The sequence below is a fragment of the Somniosus microcephalus genome, chromosome 3 (assembly GCF_052327205.1).
Source record: "Somniosus microcephalus isolate GS21.2 chromosome 3, FLI_Smic_1.0, whole genome shotgun sequence".
Classification (NCBI taxonomy): Eukaryota; Metazoa; Chordata; class Chondrichthyes; order Squaliformes; family Somniosidae; genus Somniosus; species Somniosus microcephalus.
This window is the reverse complement of record NC_140989.1, coordinates 367,065,399-367,088,269: the sequence shown is the minus strand read 5'-3', so window position 1 is coordinate 367,088,269 and position 22,871 is coordinate 367,065,399. Positions and strand designations below refer to the sequence as shown.

The following is a 22,871-nucleotide window of genomic DNA, read 5'->3' as shown; positions in this document are numbered from 1 at the left end:
CGTGCAGCTGTGTCGATCCCGGCCTCCGACATGATTTTATGATGATTGGGCTTGTTAAGCCCGCCCTGCGAGGTTCCCGGCCAATTACAAGGAAGCGGGTCCGATGACATCATTTGATGACGCGTCATCAGCCGGTTTCCTTAAAGGGGCCATGCCCACATTCATTTTAACAGTTGTGCTGTCAGTGTTCTACAGCATTGAGGTGCTGCAAACACAGACAAGAACTGCACAGAGGTGCATGACTGCACCCAGGCTCTCCCATGACTCCCTCCATATGCTTATGGAGGGAGTCACAGCACGCAGAGAGGTTCTCTTCCCTTCCAATGGATGGAAGAGACCTCCCCAGGAGACCAACGCAGCCTGGTTGCACATTGCAGAGCAGGTCACAAGCAGGGATGTCGTCAGGAGGGCCAGGCTGCAGTGGCACAAACCTTTCAATGATCTGAGTAGATCATGAAACGTTACTGCAAAGCCACACTCAGCCTCTTCCTGCTGTGCCACTCAACACATCCCCATCACTCTGCCTTCCCTACCCTACTCCTGTACATCCTTACTCACACCAACTTACCTTGCACCTCCACCCATCCCTCTCTATCTACATTATCACTTCCCCATCTCACTAGCCACCCCTCACACTCACACGCATCCTTGTCCAATTATACCAACTAACAACACACAAGGGTAGGCAGTTGGGTGTTAACGCCAATGATCATGTAAAGTTTCTGTTAATGTGTTGTCAAACATTGAAATCTTTATTTTCAACACTTTACCTTCTTGGACAGATCTCTGTGCACCTTTGGAAGTACCTTAGTGAGTTGCAGTGAATGGTGGGACATAACAGTACCACCCGCAATGGCGATGAGTGTGAAAGGAATGGATTGGACATTGTAGTGATATTTTATGGCGTTGGTGTGGGGTGGTGCCAACCTGGCGCATCATGTGGCAGCCAGGGTGTACAGCGTCAAGTGAAGTAAATCTGGCCATAGTGAGGCCATCCCTGGCCTCCCGGGCAGCAATGTGGTCGGGTGCTGATGCCCTGTGTCCTGGGCAGCATCAGGTGATTGCAGAGAAGGTTGGTGTTGTTGTTGGTGCTGCTGGTGTGCCTGGTGATGCTGGTGTGCCCGGTGATGCTGGTGTGCCCGGTGATGCTGATGTGCCCGGTGATGCTGGTGTGCCCGGTGATGCTGGTGTGCCCGGTGATGATGGTGTGCCCGGTGATGCTGGTGTTGAGGCTGATCGTGGTGGGATTCTGAGGACCAAGGTGAGATGTTTTTTAAAGGGCACCGATGTTTCTGGATTAGATGGCAGCTGAAGTTGAGATGACAGAAGCGATCTGTCAATGGTGAGAGAGGTTGCTCCAGTGAGGTGGCTCTGGATAGAGAGTTTGGTCCAAACACTTCAAACCTCCATAAAGTTGGAAAGTCTATTTTTGGAAAGGCTCCAGCCTCTAAGATTGGAAATTGAACAGCTGTGAAATGGTAGCTTTTATACCACTTTTGCAGCTGTCAAGTGACAGCAATGGAGAGTCACTGAGAACCTGACACACTTATTGACGTGATCACTGAGCACTGGGAACCTTGTAAAAAAACCTGATAAAATCGGTAGGACCTGGTAAAATGCTGCTTAAATACCTTTAAGCAGCTTCTTAACTATCTCAGTTGCCTGACCCGTCGCTTAGTGTCGGGTCTGCAAACCGCAGGCGGAGCTGGCACTTGGGAAATTAACAAGGAGGCGGGTTCAGAGCAGACTTCCGTCCCGCTGTCGATCACTGCCATTTTGACAGCAGACCCGCCTCCAAGCTCGCACTCGCAGCCCCGGTAAGATTCTGGCCCTCATTTCTACTTTGGTGACTTGGCAAAATTGAGTAGGATCTCAGGAAATGGCAACAACATGTTTACAAGACTTTAGCAGTTATTGGATAAATCTGCTGCAGCTGTCCGCCATCTTTCTAATCAGTATCCATTCTGGGGGGAGGGACTGGGTCACCAGCACAATGGAAAAAATCAATATGAACCCGGAGATGATGCCGATTGTTTGCTCAATCGTAGCTCTGGTAGGGATATGGTTCTGTTTATGGTGCTCCTCTATCTCCAGGTTCCTGACAGATGTCACCTTCTCAGGGGATACCCTGTGTCCCCAAGCAGTGAGCACAGGGGGTGATGGGTGAACGGGACTTGGTGTGAGTTAGGACACAGGGCAGTGAGCACAGGGGGTGATGGGTGAACGGGACTGGGTGCGGGTTAGGACACGGGGCAGTGAGCACAGGGGGTGAGGGGTGAACGGGACTGGGTGTGAGTTAGGACACGGGGCAGTGAGCACAGGGGGTGATGGGTGAACGGGACTGGGTGTGAGTTAGGACACGGGTCAGTGAGCACAAGGGGGTGATGGGTGAACGGGACTGGGTGCGAGTTAGGACACGGGGCAGTGAGCACAGGGGGTGATGGGTGAACGGGACTGGGTGTGAGTTAGGACACGGGGCAGTGAGCACAGGGGGTGATGGGTGAACGGGACTGGGTGTGAGTTAGGACACGGGGCAGTGAGCACAGGGGTGAGGGGTGAACGGGACTGGGTGTGAGTTAGGACACGGGGCAGTGAGCACAGGAGGTGATGGGTGAACGGGACTGGGTGTGAGTTAGGACACGGGGCAGTGAGCACAGGGGTGATGGGTGAACGGGACGGGGTGCGAGTTAGGACACGGGGCAGTGAGCACAGGGGGTGATGGGTGAATGGGACTGGTTGTGAGTTAGGACACGGGGCAGTGAGCACAGGGGTGAGGGGTGAACGGGACTGGTTGTGAGTTAGGACACGGGGCAGTGAGCACAGGGGTGAGGGGTGAACGGGACTGGTTGTGAGTTAGGACACGGGGCAGTGAGCACAGGGGGTGATGGGTGAACGGGACTGGGTGTGAGTTAGGACACGGGGCAGTGAGCACAGGGAGTGAGGGGTGAACGGGACTGGGTGTGAGTTAGGACATGGGGCAGTGAGCACAAGGGGGTGATGGGTGAACGGGGCTGGTTGTGAGTTAGGACACGGGGCAGTGAGCACAGGGGGTGTGGGGTGAACGGGACTGGGTGTGAGTTAGGACACGGGGTAGTGAGCACAAGGGGGTGATGGGTGAACGGGACTGGGTGTGAGTTAGGACAGGGGCAGTGAGCACAGGGGTGATGGGTGAACGGGACTTGGTGTGAGTTAGGACACGGGGCAATGAGCACAAGGGGGTGATGGGTGAACGGGGCTGGTTGTGAGTTGGGACACGGGGCAGTGAGCACAGGGGGTGATGGGTGAACGGGACTGGGTGTGAGTTAGGACACGGGGCAGTGAGCACAGGGGGTGATGGGTGAACGGGACTGGGTGTGAGTTAGGACAGGGGCAGTGAGCACAGGGGTGATGGGTGAACGGGACTTGGTGTGAGTTAGGACACGGGGCAATGAGCACAGAGGGTGATGGGTGAATGGGACTTGGTGTGAGTTAGGACACGGGTCAGTGAGCATAGGAGGTGATGGGTGAACGGGACTGGGTGTGAGTTAGGACACGGGGCAGTGAGCACAGGGGGTGATGGGTGAACGGGACTGGGTGTGAGTTAGGACACGGGGCAGTGAGCACAGGGGGTGATGGGTGAACGGGACTTGGTGTGAGTTAGGACACGGGGCAGTGAGCACAGAGGGTGATGGGTGAATGGGACTTGGTGTGAGTTAGGACACGGGGCAGTGAGCACAGGGGGTGATGGGTGAACGGGACTGGGTGTGAGTTAGGACACGGGGCAGTGAGCACAGGGGGTGATGGGTGAACGGGACTAGGTGAGAGTTAGGACACGGGGCAGTGAGCACAGGGGGTGATGGGTGAACGGGACTGGGTGTGAGTTGGGGCACGGGTCAGTGAGCACAGGGGGTGATGGGTGAACGGGACTTGGTGTGAGTCAGGACACGGGGCAGTGAGCACAGGGGGTGATACGTGAACGGGACTGGGTGTGAGTTAGGACACGGGGTAGTGAGCACAGGGGGTGATGGGTGAATGGGACTGGGTGTGAGTTAGGACACGGGGCAGTGAGCACAGGGGGTGATGGGTGAATGGGACTGGGTGTGAGTTAGGACACGGGGCAGTGAGCACAGGGGGTGATGAGTGAACGGGACTTGGTGTGAGTTAGGACACGGGGCAGTGAGCACGGGGGATGATGGGTGAACGGGACTGGGTGTGAGTTAGGACACGGGGCATTGAGTACAGGGGGTGATGGGTGAACGGGACTGGGCGTGAGTTAGGACACGGGGCAGTGAGCACAGGGGGTGATGGGTGAACGGGACTGGGTGTGAGTTGGGACACGGGGCAGTGAGCACAGGGGGTGATGGGTGAATGGGACTTGGTGCGAGTTAGGACACGGGGCAGTGAGCACAGGGGGTGATGGGTGAACGGGATTGGGTGTGAGTTAGGACACGGGGCAGAGAGCACGGGGTGATGGGTGAACGGGACTGGGTGTGACTTAGGACACGGGGCAGTGAGCACAGGGGGTGATGGGTGAATGGGATTGGGTGTGAGTTAGGACACGGGGCATTGAGCACAGGGGGTGAGGGGTGAACGGGACCTGGTGCGAGTCAGGACACGGGGCAGTGAGCACGGGGTGATGGGTGAACGGGACTTGGTGTGAGTTAGGACACGGGGCATTGAGCACAGTGGGTGATGGGTGAACGGGACTCGGTGCGAGTTATGACACGGGGCAGTGAGCACAGGGGGTGATGGGTGAACGGGACTTGGTGTGAGTTAGGGCACGGGGCAGTGAGCACAGGGGGTGAGGGGTGAACGGGACTGGGTGTGAGTTAGGACACGGGGCAGTGAGCACAGGGGGTGATGGGCGAACGGGACTGGGTGCGAGTCAGGACACGGGGCAGCCGAGTTTTGGATGAGCTCAAGTTTATGGAGGGTGGAAGATGGAAGGCCGGCCAGGAGAGCAATGGAATAGTCAAGTCTAGAGGAACAATGACATGGATAGAAGCATCATGACAGCTGGCCAGGAAACCGGGCACAGCTCTGCCCGATGCCCCGCCTGTGGTCACATGCCAGCTGAACGTTGGTTGAGTGCAATTGCTCCGGCTGCCTGATACACAGCATGCAAGACTTTGTGGGTGCAGCCAATTACACCCCGCACCTAATGGGGGGGAACGCCTGATATCCTAGCGAAGCCCAGAGCTCTTGTCTTTGTGCTTTGGCGGGGAGAGTGATGAATTTAGCGAGGAGAGCAGCCAGCACCTGCTTGACACATCAGTGCACTGCAGATTGACTGCTATTGCCAGTGCCGCCTATGGCAGCCTGGAATGACTCTGAGACGTAGAAATTCGGGGCGGCGGCAACCTTCAGTGTTTGAACTCCTGGGCGAGAAGTCGGCGTCAAGCGGCAGAGATTTCTGCGGGCATGAGGCAGCTCGCCAGGCAGGTACGTCTGGGGGATGGGCTGCCAGGCTGACCCGCGGATGTCCCTGCGATTGAGGTGGGGGTGCTGGGGCTCAGAGGGTGCCCTCCTGATCCTACAAGTCCCGGAAAGGAATTAGAAAAAAACCATTGCTAACATATCTCCATCGATCTTTTCTGGCCCCGATCTGGGTCTGGTCTGGTCGTGAAACTAACTGCGGTTCCTACTCAAGCCTCCTAGTAAAATATTACTGTCGGGTCACAAAGGCATCACAGGGACACAACGCGCATACGGTTAAGATAGGACCCCTGTGGTCTTTTGAGCAGGTATCCTTGCTGCCTGATCAGGGGAGCAGGTTAAAATTGAAAGCTGCCAGCTCCCAGCAACTTCAGGGTGGGTGCGTAACGTGGGCGATTTTAACTTCCATTCCCACCCGTGTTTCCCAGAGGATTGACAATTAAAATCAACCTCAAGAGATCGATTGGGCCACAGTCGCATCGGAACAGGTTTACGCCATTCAGCCCCTCGAGCCTGTTCCGCCAGAGCTCAGTTGGTAGCACTCTTGCCTCTGAGTTAGAGGGTTATGGGTTCCCACTCCAGAGACTTGGGCACAGAAACCTTTCTGATATTCCCAGTGTAATACTGAGGGAGCCCCGCACTGTCGGAGGGGCAGTACTGAGGGAGTGCTGCACTGTCGGAGGGGCAGTACTGAGGGAGTGCTGCACTGTCGGAGGGGCAGTACTGAGGGAGCGCCGCACTGTCGGAGGGGCAGTACTGAGGGAGCGCTGCACTGTTGGAGGGGCAGTACTGAGGGAGCGCCGCACTGTCGGAGGGGCAGTACTGAGGGAGTGCTGCACTGTCGGAGGGGCAGTGCTGAGGGAGAGCTGCACTGTCTGAGGGGCAGTACTGAGGGAGCGCTGCACTGTTGGAGGGGCAGTACTGAGGGAGCGCCGCACTGTCGGAGGGGCAGTACTGAGGGAGTGCTGCACTGTCGGAGGGGCAGTGCTGAGGGAGAGCTGCACTGTCTGAGGGGCAGTACTGAAGGAGTGCTGCACTGTTGGAGGGGCAGTACTGAGGGAGTGCTGCACTAATGGAGGTGCCATCTTTTGGATGAGATTTTTTTTCATTCGGTCACGGGATGTGGGCATCGCTGGCAAGGCCAGCATTTATCGCCCATCCCTAGTTGCCTTTGAGAAGGTGGTGGTGAGCCGCCTTGTTGAACCGCTGCAGTCCGTGTGGTGCAGGTGCTCCCACAGTGTTGTTAGGGAGGGAGTTCCAGGATTTTGACCCAGCAGCGATGAAGGAACGGCCAATATATTTCCAAGTTAGGATGGTGTGTGACTCGGAGGGGAACTTGGAGGTGGTGGTGACGCTAAACTGTGGCCCTGTGTGGTCTCTCAGGTGGACGTTAAAGATCCCATGGCACTATAGAATCATAGAATCATTGCAGTAGGAGGCCATTCGGCCCGTCGAGCCCGTGCCAGCTCGCTGCAAGCGCATTTCAGCTAGTCCCACTCCCCCGCCCTTTCCCCGTAGGCCTGCAAATTGTTTTCCTTCAGGTACTTATCCAATTCCTTTTTGAAAGCCATGATTGAATCTGTCTCCACCGCCCTCTCAGGCAGTGCATTCCAGATCATAACCACTCGCTGCGTAAAAATGTTTTTCCTCATGTCGCCTTTTGGTTCTTCTGCCAATCACCTTAAATCTGTGTCCTCTGGTTCTCGACCCTTCCACCAATGGGAACAGTTTCTCTCTACCTACATTGTCCAGACCCTCATGATTTTGAACACCTCTATCAAATCTGCTCTCAACCTTCTCTGCTCCAAGGAGAACAACCCCAGCTTCTCCAGTCTATCCACGTAACTGAAGTCCCTCATCCCTGGAACCATTCTTGTAAATCTTTTCTGCACCCTCTCTAAAGCCTTCACATCCTTCCTGCGGTGCCCATTTGTGGGTGTAACATTTGCAATTCTCCAGTCCTCTGGCACCACCCCCGTGTACAAGGAGGATTGATAGGTTATGGCCAGTACCTCCACCATTTCCAACTTAACTTCGCTCAGCATCCTAGAATGCATCCCATCCGGTCCTGGTGACTTATCGACTTTAAGTACAGCCAGCCTTTCTAGTACCTCCTCTTTATCAATTTTTATCCCATCCAGTATCTCCACTACCTCCTCTTTCACTATGACTATTTTGAAGAAGAGCAGGGGGAGTTCTCCCTGGTGTCCTGGGCCAATATTTACCCCTCAATCAACGTCACTAAAACAGATGATCTGGTCATCATCACATTGCTGTTTGTGGGAGCTTGCTGTGCACAAATTGGCTGCCACGTTTCCTACATTGCGACAGCGACTGCACTTCAAAAAGTACCTCATTGGCCGTAAAGCACTTTGGGACCTCTTGAGGTCATGAAAGGCGTCTTTTTTCTTTCATTCAATGAGATCATGGCTGATCAACTCCGTCCACCTTCCTTGGCTCCATAGCCTTTTATACCCTTGCCTAGCAAATATCGCTCTCCGATTTAAATTATTAATTGTTGGACTATGGTTTGCAGTTTTGGCATCCCGTTGTAGAATTGAAGTTGGAGCCATGGAAAAATTGTGATGTAGATTGGCTGCAATGACACCAGGGCTGAGACACTATGGTTATAAAGAGAGACTCAGAAATCTAGTTCTATATTTCCTAGAGTAGGGAAGGTTACAGGAATCTAATAGAAGTCTTGAATTGATTTGTGAGGGTGACTAATAAAAGATGATTTCGTCCGGTCGGTAACTAAAGGCATAAACAGGATTATAGGTTCCGTGGCTTTATTAATAGAGGAATAGAGTACAAAAGCAAGAAAGTTATGCCAAACCCTTTATTAAACACTAGTTAGGCCCCAGCTGGAGTATTGTGTCCAATTCTGGGCACCATACATTAAGAAGGATGTTAAAGCCTTAGAGAGCATTAAGATTCTGAGGGGGATTGACAGGGTAGATGCTGAGAGGTTGTTTACCCCTGGCTGGAGAGTCTAGAACTAGGGGGCATAGTCTCAGGATAAGGGATCGGCTATTTAAGACTGAGATGAGGAGGAATTTCTTCACTCGGAGGGTGGTGAATCTTTGGAATTCTCTGCCCCAGTGGGCTGTGGATGCTGAGTCTTTGAGTATATTCAAGGCTGAGATCGATAGATTTTTGGACTCTAGGGGAATCAAGGGATATGGGGATCGGGCGGGGAAGTGGAGTTGAGATCGAAGATCAGCCATGATCTTATTGAATGGTGGAGCAGGCTCGAAGAGCTCCTAATTCTTATATTCTTATGAGAGGGGGCAGCGAAGGTTTACGAGAATCGTACTAGAGATGAGGGACTTCAGTTGCGTGGAGAGACTGGAGAAACTGGGATTTTTCTCCTTACACCAGCGAAGGTTAGTTTTTTTTTCTGATCTGGAATGCGCTGCCTGAAAGGGTGGTGGAAGCAGATTCAATAGTAACTTTCAAAAGGGAATTGGAGAAATACTGGAAGGAAAAAAATGTACAGAGCTATGGGGGAAAGAGCAGGGGGAGCGGGACAATGCTCCCCGATAGCTTTGTTCCGCATGGCCTGTTTCTTTCAACGCGCGGTCCCTTTACATTTCTGTGCATGCACGGCATTTCCAATCTAAAAGCCGGTAAGCGGCCTGCGCGGGACCTTGCAGATTACTGTGCGGCTGCGTGCGCGCGCAGCTCAGAGGGAAACATCGATGCGGGACTAATTGGGAGAGCTCTGGCAAAGAGCCGGCATGGGCTCCATGGGCCGAATGGCCGTCTTCTGTGCTGTGACATTCTGTGATTAGTCCCAAGACATGGAGATTGGAGGATTTTATTTTTTACATGAAGGGTTTTCAGGATGCGGAATAAATTGCAGAACGCTGCTTATGGGCTGCATGGCTGCCTTCTTACATAGAAACATTGAAACATGGAAGATAGGAGCAGGAGTAGGCCATTCGGCCCCTCGAGCCTGCTCTGCCATTTAATGAGATCATGGCTGATCATCCAAATTCAGTACCCTGTCCCTGCTTTCTCCCCATATCCCTTGATCCCTTTAGCCTTAAGAAATATATCCAACTCCTTCTTGAATATATTTAATGAATTGGCCTCAACTGCCTTCTGTGGTAGAGAATTCCACAGGCTCACCACTCTCTGGGTGAAGAAATTCCTCCTTATCTCTGTCCTAAATGGCTTACCCCTTATCTTTAGACTGTGACCCCTGGTTCTGGACTCCCCTGTCTTATGGGCTGCATGGCCGCCTTCTGTGCTGGAAACTACAGCTCCTTTAGTTTCACAGAGGGCTTTCACCCTTGCTGTGAACGCTGTGCGAGCCAGCCCTCACGGCACAGTAAAAAGCGGTAAGCGGCAGGCAGTACTGACACAGATCAGACACTTAGGAGATATAGGCCGCGATTTTGTCTTCGGTGTCGGGTTGGGTGCGGGCCAGCTGGTTTCCAGCTTCCGGTCCCGCCCCCAGCTGCATTCGCTCCACAGACGTGATTTTCCCTTGATTGGCCGTGTTAAGCCCCGCCCTGCGGGCTTGCCGGCCAATTAACAGGAAACGGGTCTGATGACGTCATTTGATGATGCGTCGTCTGCCGGTTTCCTTAAAGGGACCACGCACAATTTTATTTTGACAATTGATTTCTCAGTGTTTGACAGCATTGAGGTGCACGAAGGTGAGCTCTTGCACCCAGGCTCTCCAATGACTCCCTCCATAGGCTGAAACAGATGGCAGCTGCAGGTGAGGTGACAGAAGCAATCTGTCACTGGTGAGAGAGGTTCTCCCAGTGAGATGGCACTGGACATATAGTTGGATTTAAAAACTGGTAAGCTAAAGAAATCTGTAAATGTTTTAAAAATGCAGTAACCAACATTTTCTTTCCTCGGAGACTCACCAAGTGCAACACTGCATCCTTCACACCACTTCTGCAGCTGTCATCAATCCACAAACATTATACCAGACTCACAACACGCCACACTTACCTGGCGTGGTGTCTGGACGTCGGGAAGCCCGACCTAGAAGTGGAAAAATCCCCAAAACAGGCTGAAAACTGCTGGCAAAGTACCTGTTAATAGGCAGGTAATTGCCTTTAATCCGCTTCCCATCGCTAGGTGTCGGGTCCATTCGCAAATCGGGGACCCGACACTTGGGAAAGCTGTTTGGAGGCGGGTTGACGGCGGGATCAGAACCCGCCCGTCAATCAAAACGAATTTAACCTCTGAACCGCCTCCAAACCCACCCTCCGAGCGCTGGCAAAATCGCAGCCATACATTTTGAACTGGGGGATGGGAGATCCCACATGAGATTGTAAGAAAGTAGGTAGTCAAAATGGCATGAAACTGAGAGCATCAAATAGTATGCAAGCTGGTGATTAGATTGTTAAAAAATATATAATATATACATAGGCTGGAGCTCTTTTCTCTAGAGGAGGGAAGAATGCAGGGTGACCTGATCGAGGTCTTTAAGATTATGAAAGGGTTCGATAGGGTTAGACCTAGAGAAGATCTTTCCACTTGTGGGCGAGACCAGAACTAGAGGTCATCAATATAAGATAGTCACCAATAAATCCAATGGGGAATTCGGGAGAAACATCTTTACCCAGAGAGTGGTGAGAATGTGGAACTCGCTACCACAGGGAGTGGTTGAGGTGAATAGTGTTGATACATTTAAGGGGAGGCTGGATAAACACACGAGGGATAGAAGGATATGCTGATGGGGTGAGATGAAGAGGGGTGGGAGGAGGCTGGTGTGGAGCATAAACACCGGCACGGACCAGTTCATAGAATCAGTATGTGCTGTAAATTCGATGTAACCTTTTAATACTTTGTAAATAACTAATAATTTATAAGGAAAACTCCAGGATAAGGTTATTATACCATCTTGTACATTCTTTGATCCATAGGACTTTAGTCTCCTTATATACTTATAGACGAACATACAAATTAGGAGCAGGAGTAGGCCACTCGGCCCCTCGAGCCTGCTCCGCCATTCAATGAGATCATGGCTGATCATCCAAACACAGTACCCTGTCCCTGCCTTCTCCCCATATCCCTAGATCCCTTTAGCCTTAAGAAATATATCTAACTCCTTCTTGAATATATTTAATGAATTGGCCTCAACTGCCTTCTGTGGTAGAGAATTCCACAGGTTCACCACTCTCTGGGTGAAGAAATTCCTCCTCATTTCTGTCCTAAATGGCTTACCCCTTATCCTTAGACTGTGACCCCTGGTTCTGGACTCCCCCACCATCGGGAACATCCTTCCTGCATCTAGTCTGTCTACTGTTAGAATTTTATACGTTTCAATGAGATCCCCTCTCATTCTTCTAAACTCCAGCGAGTACAAGCCCAATCAACCCAATCTCTCCTCATACGTCATTCCTGCCATCCCAGGTATCAGTCATAGGGACAGAGGAACAGAGGAGTGGGCCCTTGAGCCTCTGTGTGGGAGGAGTCCGCTGTGGAACATAAACACCAGCATGGGCCAGATGGGCCGAATGACCTGTTTCTGTGCTGTACACACTTAAGTAATTCCACATCATGTAATTGTACAAGTGTCACCTTGTAAAAGAACCATAAACCAGAGCAGAGCAAATCAATAAATGAAAGATATGTTTACAGAGCAGAGAAACCCTAGCTCGTTATCAGTAACCACAGTTTAATTTCTCCTTTCTTGTAGGGTGATGCAGGTCCTACAGGGTTAACAGGTCTTTCGGGAATTCCAGGACCACAGGTATATTTTCTAAGGCATTGATTTTTTTTTTTAATTTCTCAAATCTCAAAAGTATCTTTTTCTGACATATGGTTGATATCTTTCCGATGTTACAAAGCTATGTTTTTCTCTGCCACCATTCCTTTTGCAGGGTCTAGTGGGAAACGTAGGACAGCCTGGATTGAAAGGTGATAAGGTGATCTAAATATTTATATTTTTGTATATTTTAATCTATAAGGAAACAATTGATCTAAGCAAAGCATTTCTCTAGCGATTGGGATTGTGTTGAACACGCGATGGTCAGTTCTAATTTATTGGTGTAGAATTTACTTTCCGAAGTCCCCTTTCTAAAGACAGCAGTCCTCCCCTTGTTCAGTCGGCCGTTCCTTACACTTGCCCTTACCCAAAGACTTTCTACGGCCTTTTGTCCGGCAAGTTGCTGTTTAGCGGGAGATCCAAACAGTGCAGCGCCCTCTACAGGGCATCTGGGACCTGTGTGAACGGGGCCAGCGACTGTACATCTCCTTAACCAATCCGATTGAAGAATCGTTAATGAGCAGTGCAGAGTCTGCACCAGTCCGTTAGAATAGTGAATTCAAATTAGGTACAGAGAGGGAAAGAAGGATTGGATTAAGAGAGATAAAAGAGAGGGAAAGAAAAAGTAGCAAAAATACATTTTTTGAATGCAAAAAAAACCAAAATCTCCAACAATAATTAAAATCTGAAGGAATGAGACTCCACATTTGTAAAAGTTAATTTTCAGGGCCAGAGAGGTTGTTTGGCAGTAATTAAGACTTACCACGCCGTTAAAAGGGTACTTAGACTGGAATGGACACGCCCTAACTTTCTGTGCCGGGTTTTGCCCGTATCTACGACGCCAGTACAGGAACGTCACGCCGTTCAACACACGTGAACGGTGAGCCAGACGGCAAGATGCCGTTTTCGCGCAGCTTACGGAGGAGCGGCGCATCTCGGACAGCAGCTTCCCGGATTTCCGTGTCTAATTGCCGAAAGTTCCTGTCCCCGATTTGCGCGTAAATAACGGCGAGCGCTGATAGTCTCAGCGTCACCTCGGCCGCAAAATCGGGGCCAATGGCTGCCTTTTGATGTGAATAAAACTGCAGGGGAAGGAAGGGAGGGAGGGAGGGAGGGAGAGAGGGAGGGAAGAAACCACATGTGGAATGAGTTCTTCCGCAATGAGTTTGGTGGTTATAAAATGACAAAAAAAGATAAAGAGCACATTTGATTCATGGATTCCACTCTTCTGATGACTGATGTCATCGGACTTACACCATTCATGAAATAACATTTCTGGCCTGCAGCAACATCAATTGAAACCACATTACACTTGAGGAGGTCAAGCAGTGACCAAGATTTTTATAGGGTGGAAAGGATTAGCTTTTATTCCGATGCGTGTCCTTGAAGAAATACTTTCATAGATTGCTTTCATAGCTACAAAGTATTTTTGATCTGTTAGTTTAACAACATCAAGATCAGAATAACTGCTTTCAAAACCCTTCAGTCACCATATTGCAAATCCCGTGTGTGGATTTAAGTTTAAAAATTGGGGGTACCACCAATGTTCCCTGTAATTTTATATTTGGGTACGCAGCCCCTTTAAGGGGGTGTGCGGCCCATTCACTGTTCCGTGCGCGGTTTTCCCATTGAGGAACCGGTGAGCGGCCTGTGTGGGAGCTGCAGACAGCTGAACGGAAACACTGGGTATAACCAGTGCTCCCGCTAAGCTGCGTGACCACGCAGTCATCTGCAAGGCCCCGCGCAGCCCGCTCACTGGCTTCTACGTTGTGGGTGCAGCGCATGCACAGAAATTTAAAATGGGCCGCGCATTGGGGAGGCAGGCACCCTATCCACCGCCTTAAACATTCACTCCCTCCACCACCGGCGCACCGTGGCTGCAGTGTGTACCATCTACAAGATGCACTGCAGCAACTTGCCAAGGCTTCTTCGGCAGCACCTCCCAAACCCGCGACCTCTACCATCTAGAAGGACAAGGGCAGCAGGTGCATTGGAACACCACCAACTCCAAGTTCCCCTCCACATCACATACCATCCTGACTTGGAAATATATCGGCCGTTCCTTCATCGTCGCTGGGTCTAAATCCTGGAACTCCCTCCCTAACAGCACTGTGGGAGCACCTTCACCACACGGACTGCAGCGGTTCAAGAAGGCGGCTCACCACCACCTTCTCAAGGGGCAATTAGGGATGGGCAATAAATGCTGGGATTGCCAGCGACGCCCACATCCCAGGATCTAATTTTTTAAAAGGCCACGCGGGAGGCATTGGGCAAATTCATCAGGTAAGTTGGTCACAGCTAGAAAATGCTACTCGCTTCATTGCTGATGTTGAATGATCCTCCGAATGTTGTGCTAAAATTAATTGAAAACAGTGCTGGTATTTATGTCTGCATTTCAGAGCAATGTAACATAATTCGCGTTACGCTGAATTAAAAGCTTTCAAGCACTCTGCCGTCAGGTATAAAACTAGACTGTGTTTTGGGATTAGACCAGCCTTAAATCTCTGCTTGTAGAATTTTAAATATGAAATATTTCTGAAGAGGGATGATAACCCACCTCCCAGACTGTGGGAAGCGTTGAAGTCCTTTTGTAGTTCCCATTAGCTTTTGTAAAATTAATCTATTATTTTAAAACATATTACATGTGTGTAAGCTAGTATAAAGCAGTTTTGTACAACAACAACTTGGATTGATATAGCACCTTTGACATAGTAAAACATCCCAAGAGGCTCCACAGGAGCGATTATCAAACAAAAGCCACATAAGGAGATATTAGGGCAGGTGACCAAAAGCTTGGTCAAAGAGGTAGGTCCCAAGGAGCGTCTTAAAAGAGAAGAGAGAGGTGGAGAGGTTTAGGGAGGGAATTCCAGAGCTTAGGGCCCAGGCAGCTGAAGGCACGGCCGCCAATGGCCAGAATTGGAGGAGCGCACAGATCTCGGTGAGTTGTACGGCTGGAGGAGGTTACAGAGATAGGGAAGGGGGCGAGGCCATGGAGGGATTTGAAAATGGGAGCCAGTGTAGGTCAGTGAGCACAGGGGGTGATGGGTGAGCGGGACTTGTTGCGAGTTAGGATACGGGCAGCAGAGTTTTGGATGAGCTCAGGTTTACGGTGGGTGAATCTTATGATTTCACAATATGATGTGTTTCTTGTCCCCTGATATTGGGAGGGTTTACCACACAATCGGGAAGAATTGAGGAAGATGTTGCTAACTCACTTGTAACTGCAACATTTGTGAGTTATTCCTCTTCCTCATCTACATGCTGCCCCTTGGCAACATCATCCACAGAATGAAGGTTAGCTTCCACATGTACGCTGACGACACCCAGCTCTACCTCTCTCACCACCTTTCTTTACCCCCCCGTGTTGTTAGGCTGCTTGTCCGATATCCGGTCTTGGATGAGCTGCACTTCTCTTCAGTTAAACATTGGGAAGATTCCAGTCATCGTGTTGGACTCCAGCCACAGACTCCTCACTTTCGCCACCAATCCCACCTCCCTCCCCAGCCATTGGGCAGGAATTTAACTTAGGAGTCGGGTTGGAGGCGGGACTACAACTTTCAGGGCTGTAGTCCCGCCTCCATCGAGATACGACCAATCCACGCAATTTTAACTTGATTGACCTTGTTGAGCCCGCTGGGCCAATTAAGGGCCACCCGGCAACAGGTGACGTCACAGACTGAAATTTCATCTGTCAAGAGATTTTGACAGATGAAATATCAGTGTTTCACAGCTGTTTGAAGCTGTCAAACACTGACAGTCTTACTTCTAACCTGAGTCCTTCTCCACAGACTCAGTTAGAAATCTCTCCTGCACAGTAAGCTGCAGGCTGTCACTTTTGACAGTTCGCAGGCATTCTGCTTTCTGTGCCGGTGAGATGAGGGACTCCCGGAACCGAAAGGAAGGAAGGCTGAAAAGGTAAAAAAAGGTATGTAAAACTTATTTAATCACTTTACACACACCAAACACATTTACCTTTGCACTCATGCACACATCACTCACCTGAAAACCGACATCTCGACCCCTCCAAGTCCTTCAACCCGACGGCCCGCCTCCTCTAACTTGGCGTGGTTTGGAGTCATTGGGATTCCCACAGTGCAACATTAAAAATAAGGATTAGGCTAAAAACTGCCTGTTAACTACCTGTTAACAGGCAGTTAATTGGCACTAATCCCTTCCCGCCTCGGGTAGGCGGGTCCCAGTGCGGGGCAGGTACCCGCCTCCTTTGAAACTGGCAGGGAGGCGGGTTTGGGTGCGGGAAGGGGTCGGGACCCCTGATTTCGGGATTTTAACCCCCCCACACGCCTCCAATCCCGACTCCACGGCCCAATGAAGATCCTGCCCATTGTCTCAGGCTGAACCAGACGCTTCACCATCTCGGCTTCCTGCTCGATCCCAAGCTGAACCTCCAACCTGATATCTTCTTCATCACAAAGACTCTCCACTCCATAACATCGCCCACCCTCGCCCCTGCCCTAGCCCAGCTGTTGCTGAAACCCTCATCCACAGAAACAGAAGATAGGAGCAGGAGTAGGCCATTCGGCCCCTCGAGCCTGCTCCGCCATTTAATGAGATCATGGCTGATCATCCAAATTCAGTACCCTGTCCCTGCCTTCTCCCCATATCCCTTGATCCCTTTAGCTTCAAGAAATATATCCAACTCCTTCTCGATCAGGCTCGCTGATACAAAATCATTGCTAATTTCCATTATCCACTACAGACATTACAATGAAGATTGTAGGCCCCACTGTAACTGGAACACTTTACACTAGCCTTACAAAATCTTGTGTCCATAGCATGAACCAGCAGAAATTCACTGGTGGAATATACTGGGATGAATATGGGCTAATTATTATACCCCAAGTCAGATTGAAGAAACTGCACCACATTAAAAGGTACCTCCTTGCCCAGTGACCGGGGACAGAGACTAAACTCAAAACCATCCTAAAGGCAGTGCAGGAGGAAATATTCCAACAATGCTGCAGAATAAAAAACTTCCCACGACATCGCCCTTGTAAACTCCTGCGCAACAGGAGAAATTATGCCTGTGTATAACCATAAACAGTTCAACATTGCTGCACTAGCTAGCCTTTCAATGTGCCCAATACCTTGACCAGTTTCTGCTTCCAGTTGAAGAAATCCTGCCTAAACTTGCCCTTGTGATCAGCCAGGAAGGCTTTTGGGTTGGTTTTGGCGACCTTAATAGTCAATGTAATGCCTACCCCTGATGCAGGGAAGAATGGCTCGCTGCTGGATGGCAAATGGCTTTTCAAAACCATAGGCGTAGATTCCACGAAGGAGGTTCTCACGCAGGTTCATGTCATCGAAGTTATCCACGATCTCAGTCCAGTTGCTCTCATAGGAACATAGATGATAGGAGCAGGAGTAGGCCCCTCGAGTCTGCTCTGCCATTCAATGCGACCATGGCCGATCACCGAAATTCAGTACCCTGTCCGTGCCTTCTCCCTATATCCCTTGATCCCTTTAGCCTTAAGAAATATATCCAACTCCTTCTTGAATATATTTAATGAACTGGCCTCCACCGCCCTCTGTGGCAGAGAATTCCACAGGTTCACCACTCTCTGGGTGAAGAAATTCCTCCTCATCTCAGTCCTAAATGGCTTACCCCTTACCTTAGACTATGACCCCTGGTTCTGGACTCCCCGGTCATCGGAAACATCCTTCCTGCATCTAGTCTGTCCAGGCCTGACATAATTTTATAGGTTTCAATGAGATCTCCTCTCAATCTTCTAACCTCCAGTGAGTATAAGCCCAGTCGACACAATCTCTCCTCATACGTCATTCCTGCCATCCCAGGTATCAGCCTGGTGAATCTTCGCTGCACTCCTTCCATGGCAAGAACATCCTTCCTCAGATAAGGCGACCAAAACTGCACACAATACTCAAGGTGCGGTCTCACCAAGGCCCTGTACAATTGCAGCAAGACATCCTTGTTCCTGTACTCAAACCCTCTTGCTACGAAGGCCAACATACCATTTGCCTTCTTAACCGCCTGCTGCACCTGCATGCTTACCTTCAGCGACTGGTGCACAAGAACACCCAGGTCTCTTTGCACTTCCCCTTCTCCCAATCTATTGCCATTCAAATAATAATCTGCCTTCCTGTTTTTGCCACCAAAGTGGATAACCTCACATTTATCCACATTATAGTGCATTTGCCATGTTTCTGCCCAATCACCCAACCTGTCCAAATTGTACTGGAGTTTCACGACATCCTCCTCACAGCATACCCTCCCACCCAGCTTTGTGTCGTCTGCAAATTTGGAGATATTACATCCAATTCCCTCATCCAGATCATTAATATATATTGTGAATAGCTGGAGTCCTAGGACCGATCCTTGCGGTACCCCACTAGTCACTGCCTGCCACTCGGAAAACGACCCGTTTATTCCAACTCTGCTTTCTATCCGCCAACCAGTTCTCTATCCAAGTCAATACCTTGCCCCCAATCCCATGTGCTTTAATTTTGCACGCTAATCTCTTATGCGGGACCTTATCGAAAGCCTTCTGAAAGTCCAAATACACCACATCCACTGGTTCTCCCTTATCTATTTTACCAGTTACATCCTCAAAAAATTGTAGTAGATTAGTCAAGCACGATTTACCTTTTGTAAAACCATGTTGACTTTGTCCGATCCTGTCACTGCTTTCCAAGTGCTCTGCTATTACATCTTTTATAATGGACTCTAGCATTTTCCCCACTACCGATGTCAGGCTTACTGGTCTATAATTCCCCACTTTTTCTCTACCACCTTTTTTGAACAGTGGGGTAACATTAGCTACCCTCCAATCCACGGGTACTGTTCCAGAATCTATCGAGTTCTGGAAGATGACCAGCAGTGCATCTACTATTTCTAGGGCCACTTCCTTAAGTACCCTAGGATGTAGATTATCAGGCCCTGGGGATTTATCGGCCTTCAGTCCCATCAATTTTCCTAACACCATTTCCCTACAAATACTGATTTCTTTCAATTCCACCCTTTCATCAGACCCTATGTTCCCTGGCATCTCTGGGAGGTTATTTGTGTCCTCCTTTGTGAAGACAGAACCAAAATATGTATTCAGTTGGTCTGCCATTTCTTTGTTCCCCATTATAAATTCCCCTGATTCTGACTGCAAGGAACCTACGCTTGACTTCACCAATCTTTTTCTCTTCACATATCTATAAAAGCTTTCACAGTCAGTTTTTATGTTCCCTGCAAGCTTACCCTCATATTCTATTTCCCCCTTCTTAATTAATCCCTTTGTCCTCCTTTGTTGAATCCTAAACTGCTCCCAATCCTCAGGATTATTGCTTTTTCTGGCCAATTTATATGTCCTCTCCTTGGATCTTATGCTATCCCTAATTTCCCTTGTTAGCCATGGTTGAGTCACCTTTTTTGTTTTATTTTTACGCCAAACTGGGATGAACAAATTCTGTAGTTCATCCATTCGGTCTTTGAATGTTTGCCATTGCCTATCAACCGTCAACCCTTTGAGTGACATTCCCCAATCAATCCTACCCAACTCGCGCCTCAGACCATCGTAGTTTCCTTTATTTAAATTGAGGACCCTAGTCTCTGAGTCAACTACTTCATGCTCCATCTTAATGAAGAATTCGATCATATTATGATCGCTCCGACCCAAGGGGCCTCGTACAACAAGATTGCTAATTAATTCTTTCTCATTACATAATACCCAGTCTAAGATGGCCTGATCTCTGGTTGGCTCCTCGACATATTGGTCCAGGAAACCATCCCGTAAACACTCCAGGAATTCCTCCTCCACAGTATTGTTACTAATTTGGTTGGCCCAATCTATATGTAGATTAAAGTCACCCATGATGACTGCTGTGCCCTTATTGCACGCTTCTTTAATTTCCCTTTTAATGCCATCCCCAACCTCCGCATTACTGTTTGGAGGTCTATATACCACTCCCACTAACATTTTCTGCCCCTTAGTATTTCTCAATTCTACCCATACAGATTCCACATCATCAGAGCTAATACCCTTCCTTACAATTGTGTTAATCCCTTCTTTAACCAGTAATGCTACCCCACCTCCCTTTCCTTTTTGCCTATCTTTCCTGAATATCGAATACCCCTGGATGTTGAGTTCCCAGCCTTGGCCATCCTTGAGCCACGTTTCCGTAATCCCAACCAAATCATATTCGTTTACCTCTATTTGCGCAGCCAATTCATCCACCTTATTACGAATGCTCCTCGCATTAAGACACAAAGCCTTCAGGCTTGTCTTTTTAATGCTCTTAGACCTATTAGAATTATTATTTACTGTGGCCACGTTTGATTTAAACCATTGATTTCTCTGACTGCCACTTTTGTTTTTCTCCTTCCTATCTTTTGCTTTTATCCTTGTTTCCCTTTCCTCTGTCTCCCTGCTCAGCTTCCCAACCCCCTGCCATTTTAGTTGAAACCCTCCCCCACAGCACTAGCAAACACTCCCCTTAGGACATCAGTTCCAGCCCTGCCCAGGTGTAAACCATCCGGTTTGAACTGGTCCCACCTCCCCCAGAACTGGTTCCAATGTCCCAGGAACTTGAATCCCTCCCCGTTGCACCATTCCTCTAGCCACGTATTCATCTGAAATATCCTTCTATTTCTACTCTGACTAGCACGTGGCACTGGTAGCAATCCTGAGATTACTACCTTTGAGGTCCTATTTTTTAACTTACCTCCTAACTCCCTATATTCTGCTTTTAGGACCTCATCCTGCTTTTTACCTATATCATTGGTGCCTATATGCACCACGACAACTGGCTGTTCACCCTCCCCTTCCAAGATGTTTTGCAGCCGCTCTGAGACATCCTTGACCCTTGCACCAGGGAGGCAACACACCATCCTGGAGTCTCGTTTGCGGCCGCAGAAACGCCTATCTATTCCCCTTACAATAGAATCCCCTATTACTATAGCTCTCCCCCTCTTTTTCCTCCCGTCCTGTGCAGCAGAACCACCCCTGGTGCCAGGAAGTTGGCTGCTGCTGCTTTCCTCTGATAAGCCATCCCCCCCAACAGTACTCAAAGTGGTGTATCTGTTTGAGAGGGGGACAGCCACAGGGGACCCCTGCACTACCTGCCTGCACCTAGTACTCTGCCTGTTGGACACCCCTTCCCTTTCTGCCCGTCCAACCTCTACCTGCGGTGTGTCCAACTCCGTAAACGTGCTATTCATGATGTCCCGAGCATCGTGAACGCTCCAGTATGCATCCAATCGCAGCTCCAGTGCCGCAATGCGGTCTGTCAGTAGCTGCAGCTGGATGCACTTCCTGCACACGTAGTTGTCAGGGACACAGGAAGTGTCCCTGAGTTCCCACATATCGCAGGAGGAGCATACCACGTGGCCGGGCTGTCCTGCCATGATTACCCTTTAATTAATTGTAATTAAATTAAATCAATCAATCAATCAATCCCACTAATTACACTACAGTTAAATGGTTTACCAACAGTCCCCGCTACACCAGAGGGGCCTTAGTAAGTATAAACCGCAGAGTTTAAGTTTAAAAGAGAAAAATACTCACCAACCAATCACTTACCTGCTTTCTGGTGACGTCACACTTCAATTACTTTTTACTTCTCTTCCTCCCTCTGAGCTCGGAGACTGGAGACTGGTACGCCTCACCTGGTCTCGGAGCTGTTTATCAACTCACCGCCGCTCAGCCTCGTTCACTTGCAGGTCCGCCCACCTGCTGCCGCTGCTCTGAGGCCTCACCTGGTCTCGGAGCTGTTTATCAACTCGCCGCCGCTCAGCCTCGTTCCTTCGCAGGTCCGCCCGCCTACCGCCACTGCTCTGAGGCCTCACCTGGTCTCAGAGCTGTTTATCAACTCGCCGCCGCTCAGCCTCGTTCCCTCGCAGGTCCGCCCGCCTGCCGCCGCTGCTCAATGATACCTTCAGGTTCCATTCCATCAGGGCAGCCATGATCGTTAGATGTGTATTCCGCGCCGTCTTCGGACATTTTCTTTTTTCTCTTCTTGTTGTTTGTTCGCTGTTATCTGTCGCCGCCGCCCGAGTTTGTCACGCCATTGCCACCTCCGGACTGACTGCCCCAACGCTCTCCTGGCCGGCCTCCCATCTTGCATAAACCTCAGCTCATCTAAAACTCTGCTGTGCGTAGCCTATCCGCACCGTCTCCTAGCTCATCCACATTAGCATCTCGTTCCCCCAACACCTCCCATTTCAAATTCTCATCCTTGTGTTTAAATCCCTTCATGGCCCCTCCCTATTTCTGTAACCCTCCTCCATCGAACTCTCCATTCGTCCGCCTCCCCACCCCACCCCCGCAGTCCTTTGCCCCACCATTGGCAGCCACCTAGGCCCCAGGATCTAGAATCCTTTCCCTAAGCCCCTCCGTCTCTCCACCTCCATCTCTTCCTTTAATGCTTGCCTTAAAACCCACCTCTTTCACCCAGATTTTCAGGAGAGAAGATTAGGGAAGAAGTCAAAAAAACAATTAGGAAGGCAAAGAGGAACTATGAAATTAAATTATCAAGGAACATAAAACAAAATAGTAAAATATTTTATGGGCACATCAATAAAAAAAAGGAAGGTTGGGATGGGAATAGGGCCATTAAGGGATAGTCAGGATAATACCACAGGTAACGATAGAGAGATAGCAGAAATATTAAATAGTTATTTTGCTTCAGTATTTACCAGGGAGATAGAACAGGTGGACATGACATTGGATGATGAGATTAGTAATGAGATAAG

General features: G+C 49.8%; 1 protein-coding gene across 1 annotated transcript in view; it reads left to right on the top strand.

Annotated features, from left to right (window-relative positions):
- Window positions 1–22,871, top strand: part of col24a1 (collagen type XXIV alpha 1) — a 677,579-nt gene that overhangs the window by 325,283 nt on the left and 329,425 nt on the right. The window contains exons 15-16 of the mRNA XM_085983549.1: window positions 12,086–12,139; window positions 12,270–12,314. Coding sequence (XP_085839675.1) covers window positions 12,086–12,139; window positions 12,270–12,314 — 99 coding nt within the window. The remainder of the gene's footprint in view (window positions 1–12,085; window positions 12,140–12,269; window positions 12,315–22,871) is intronic.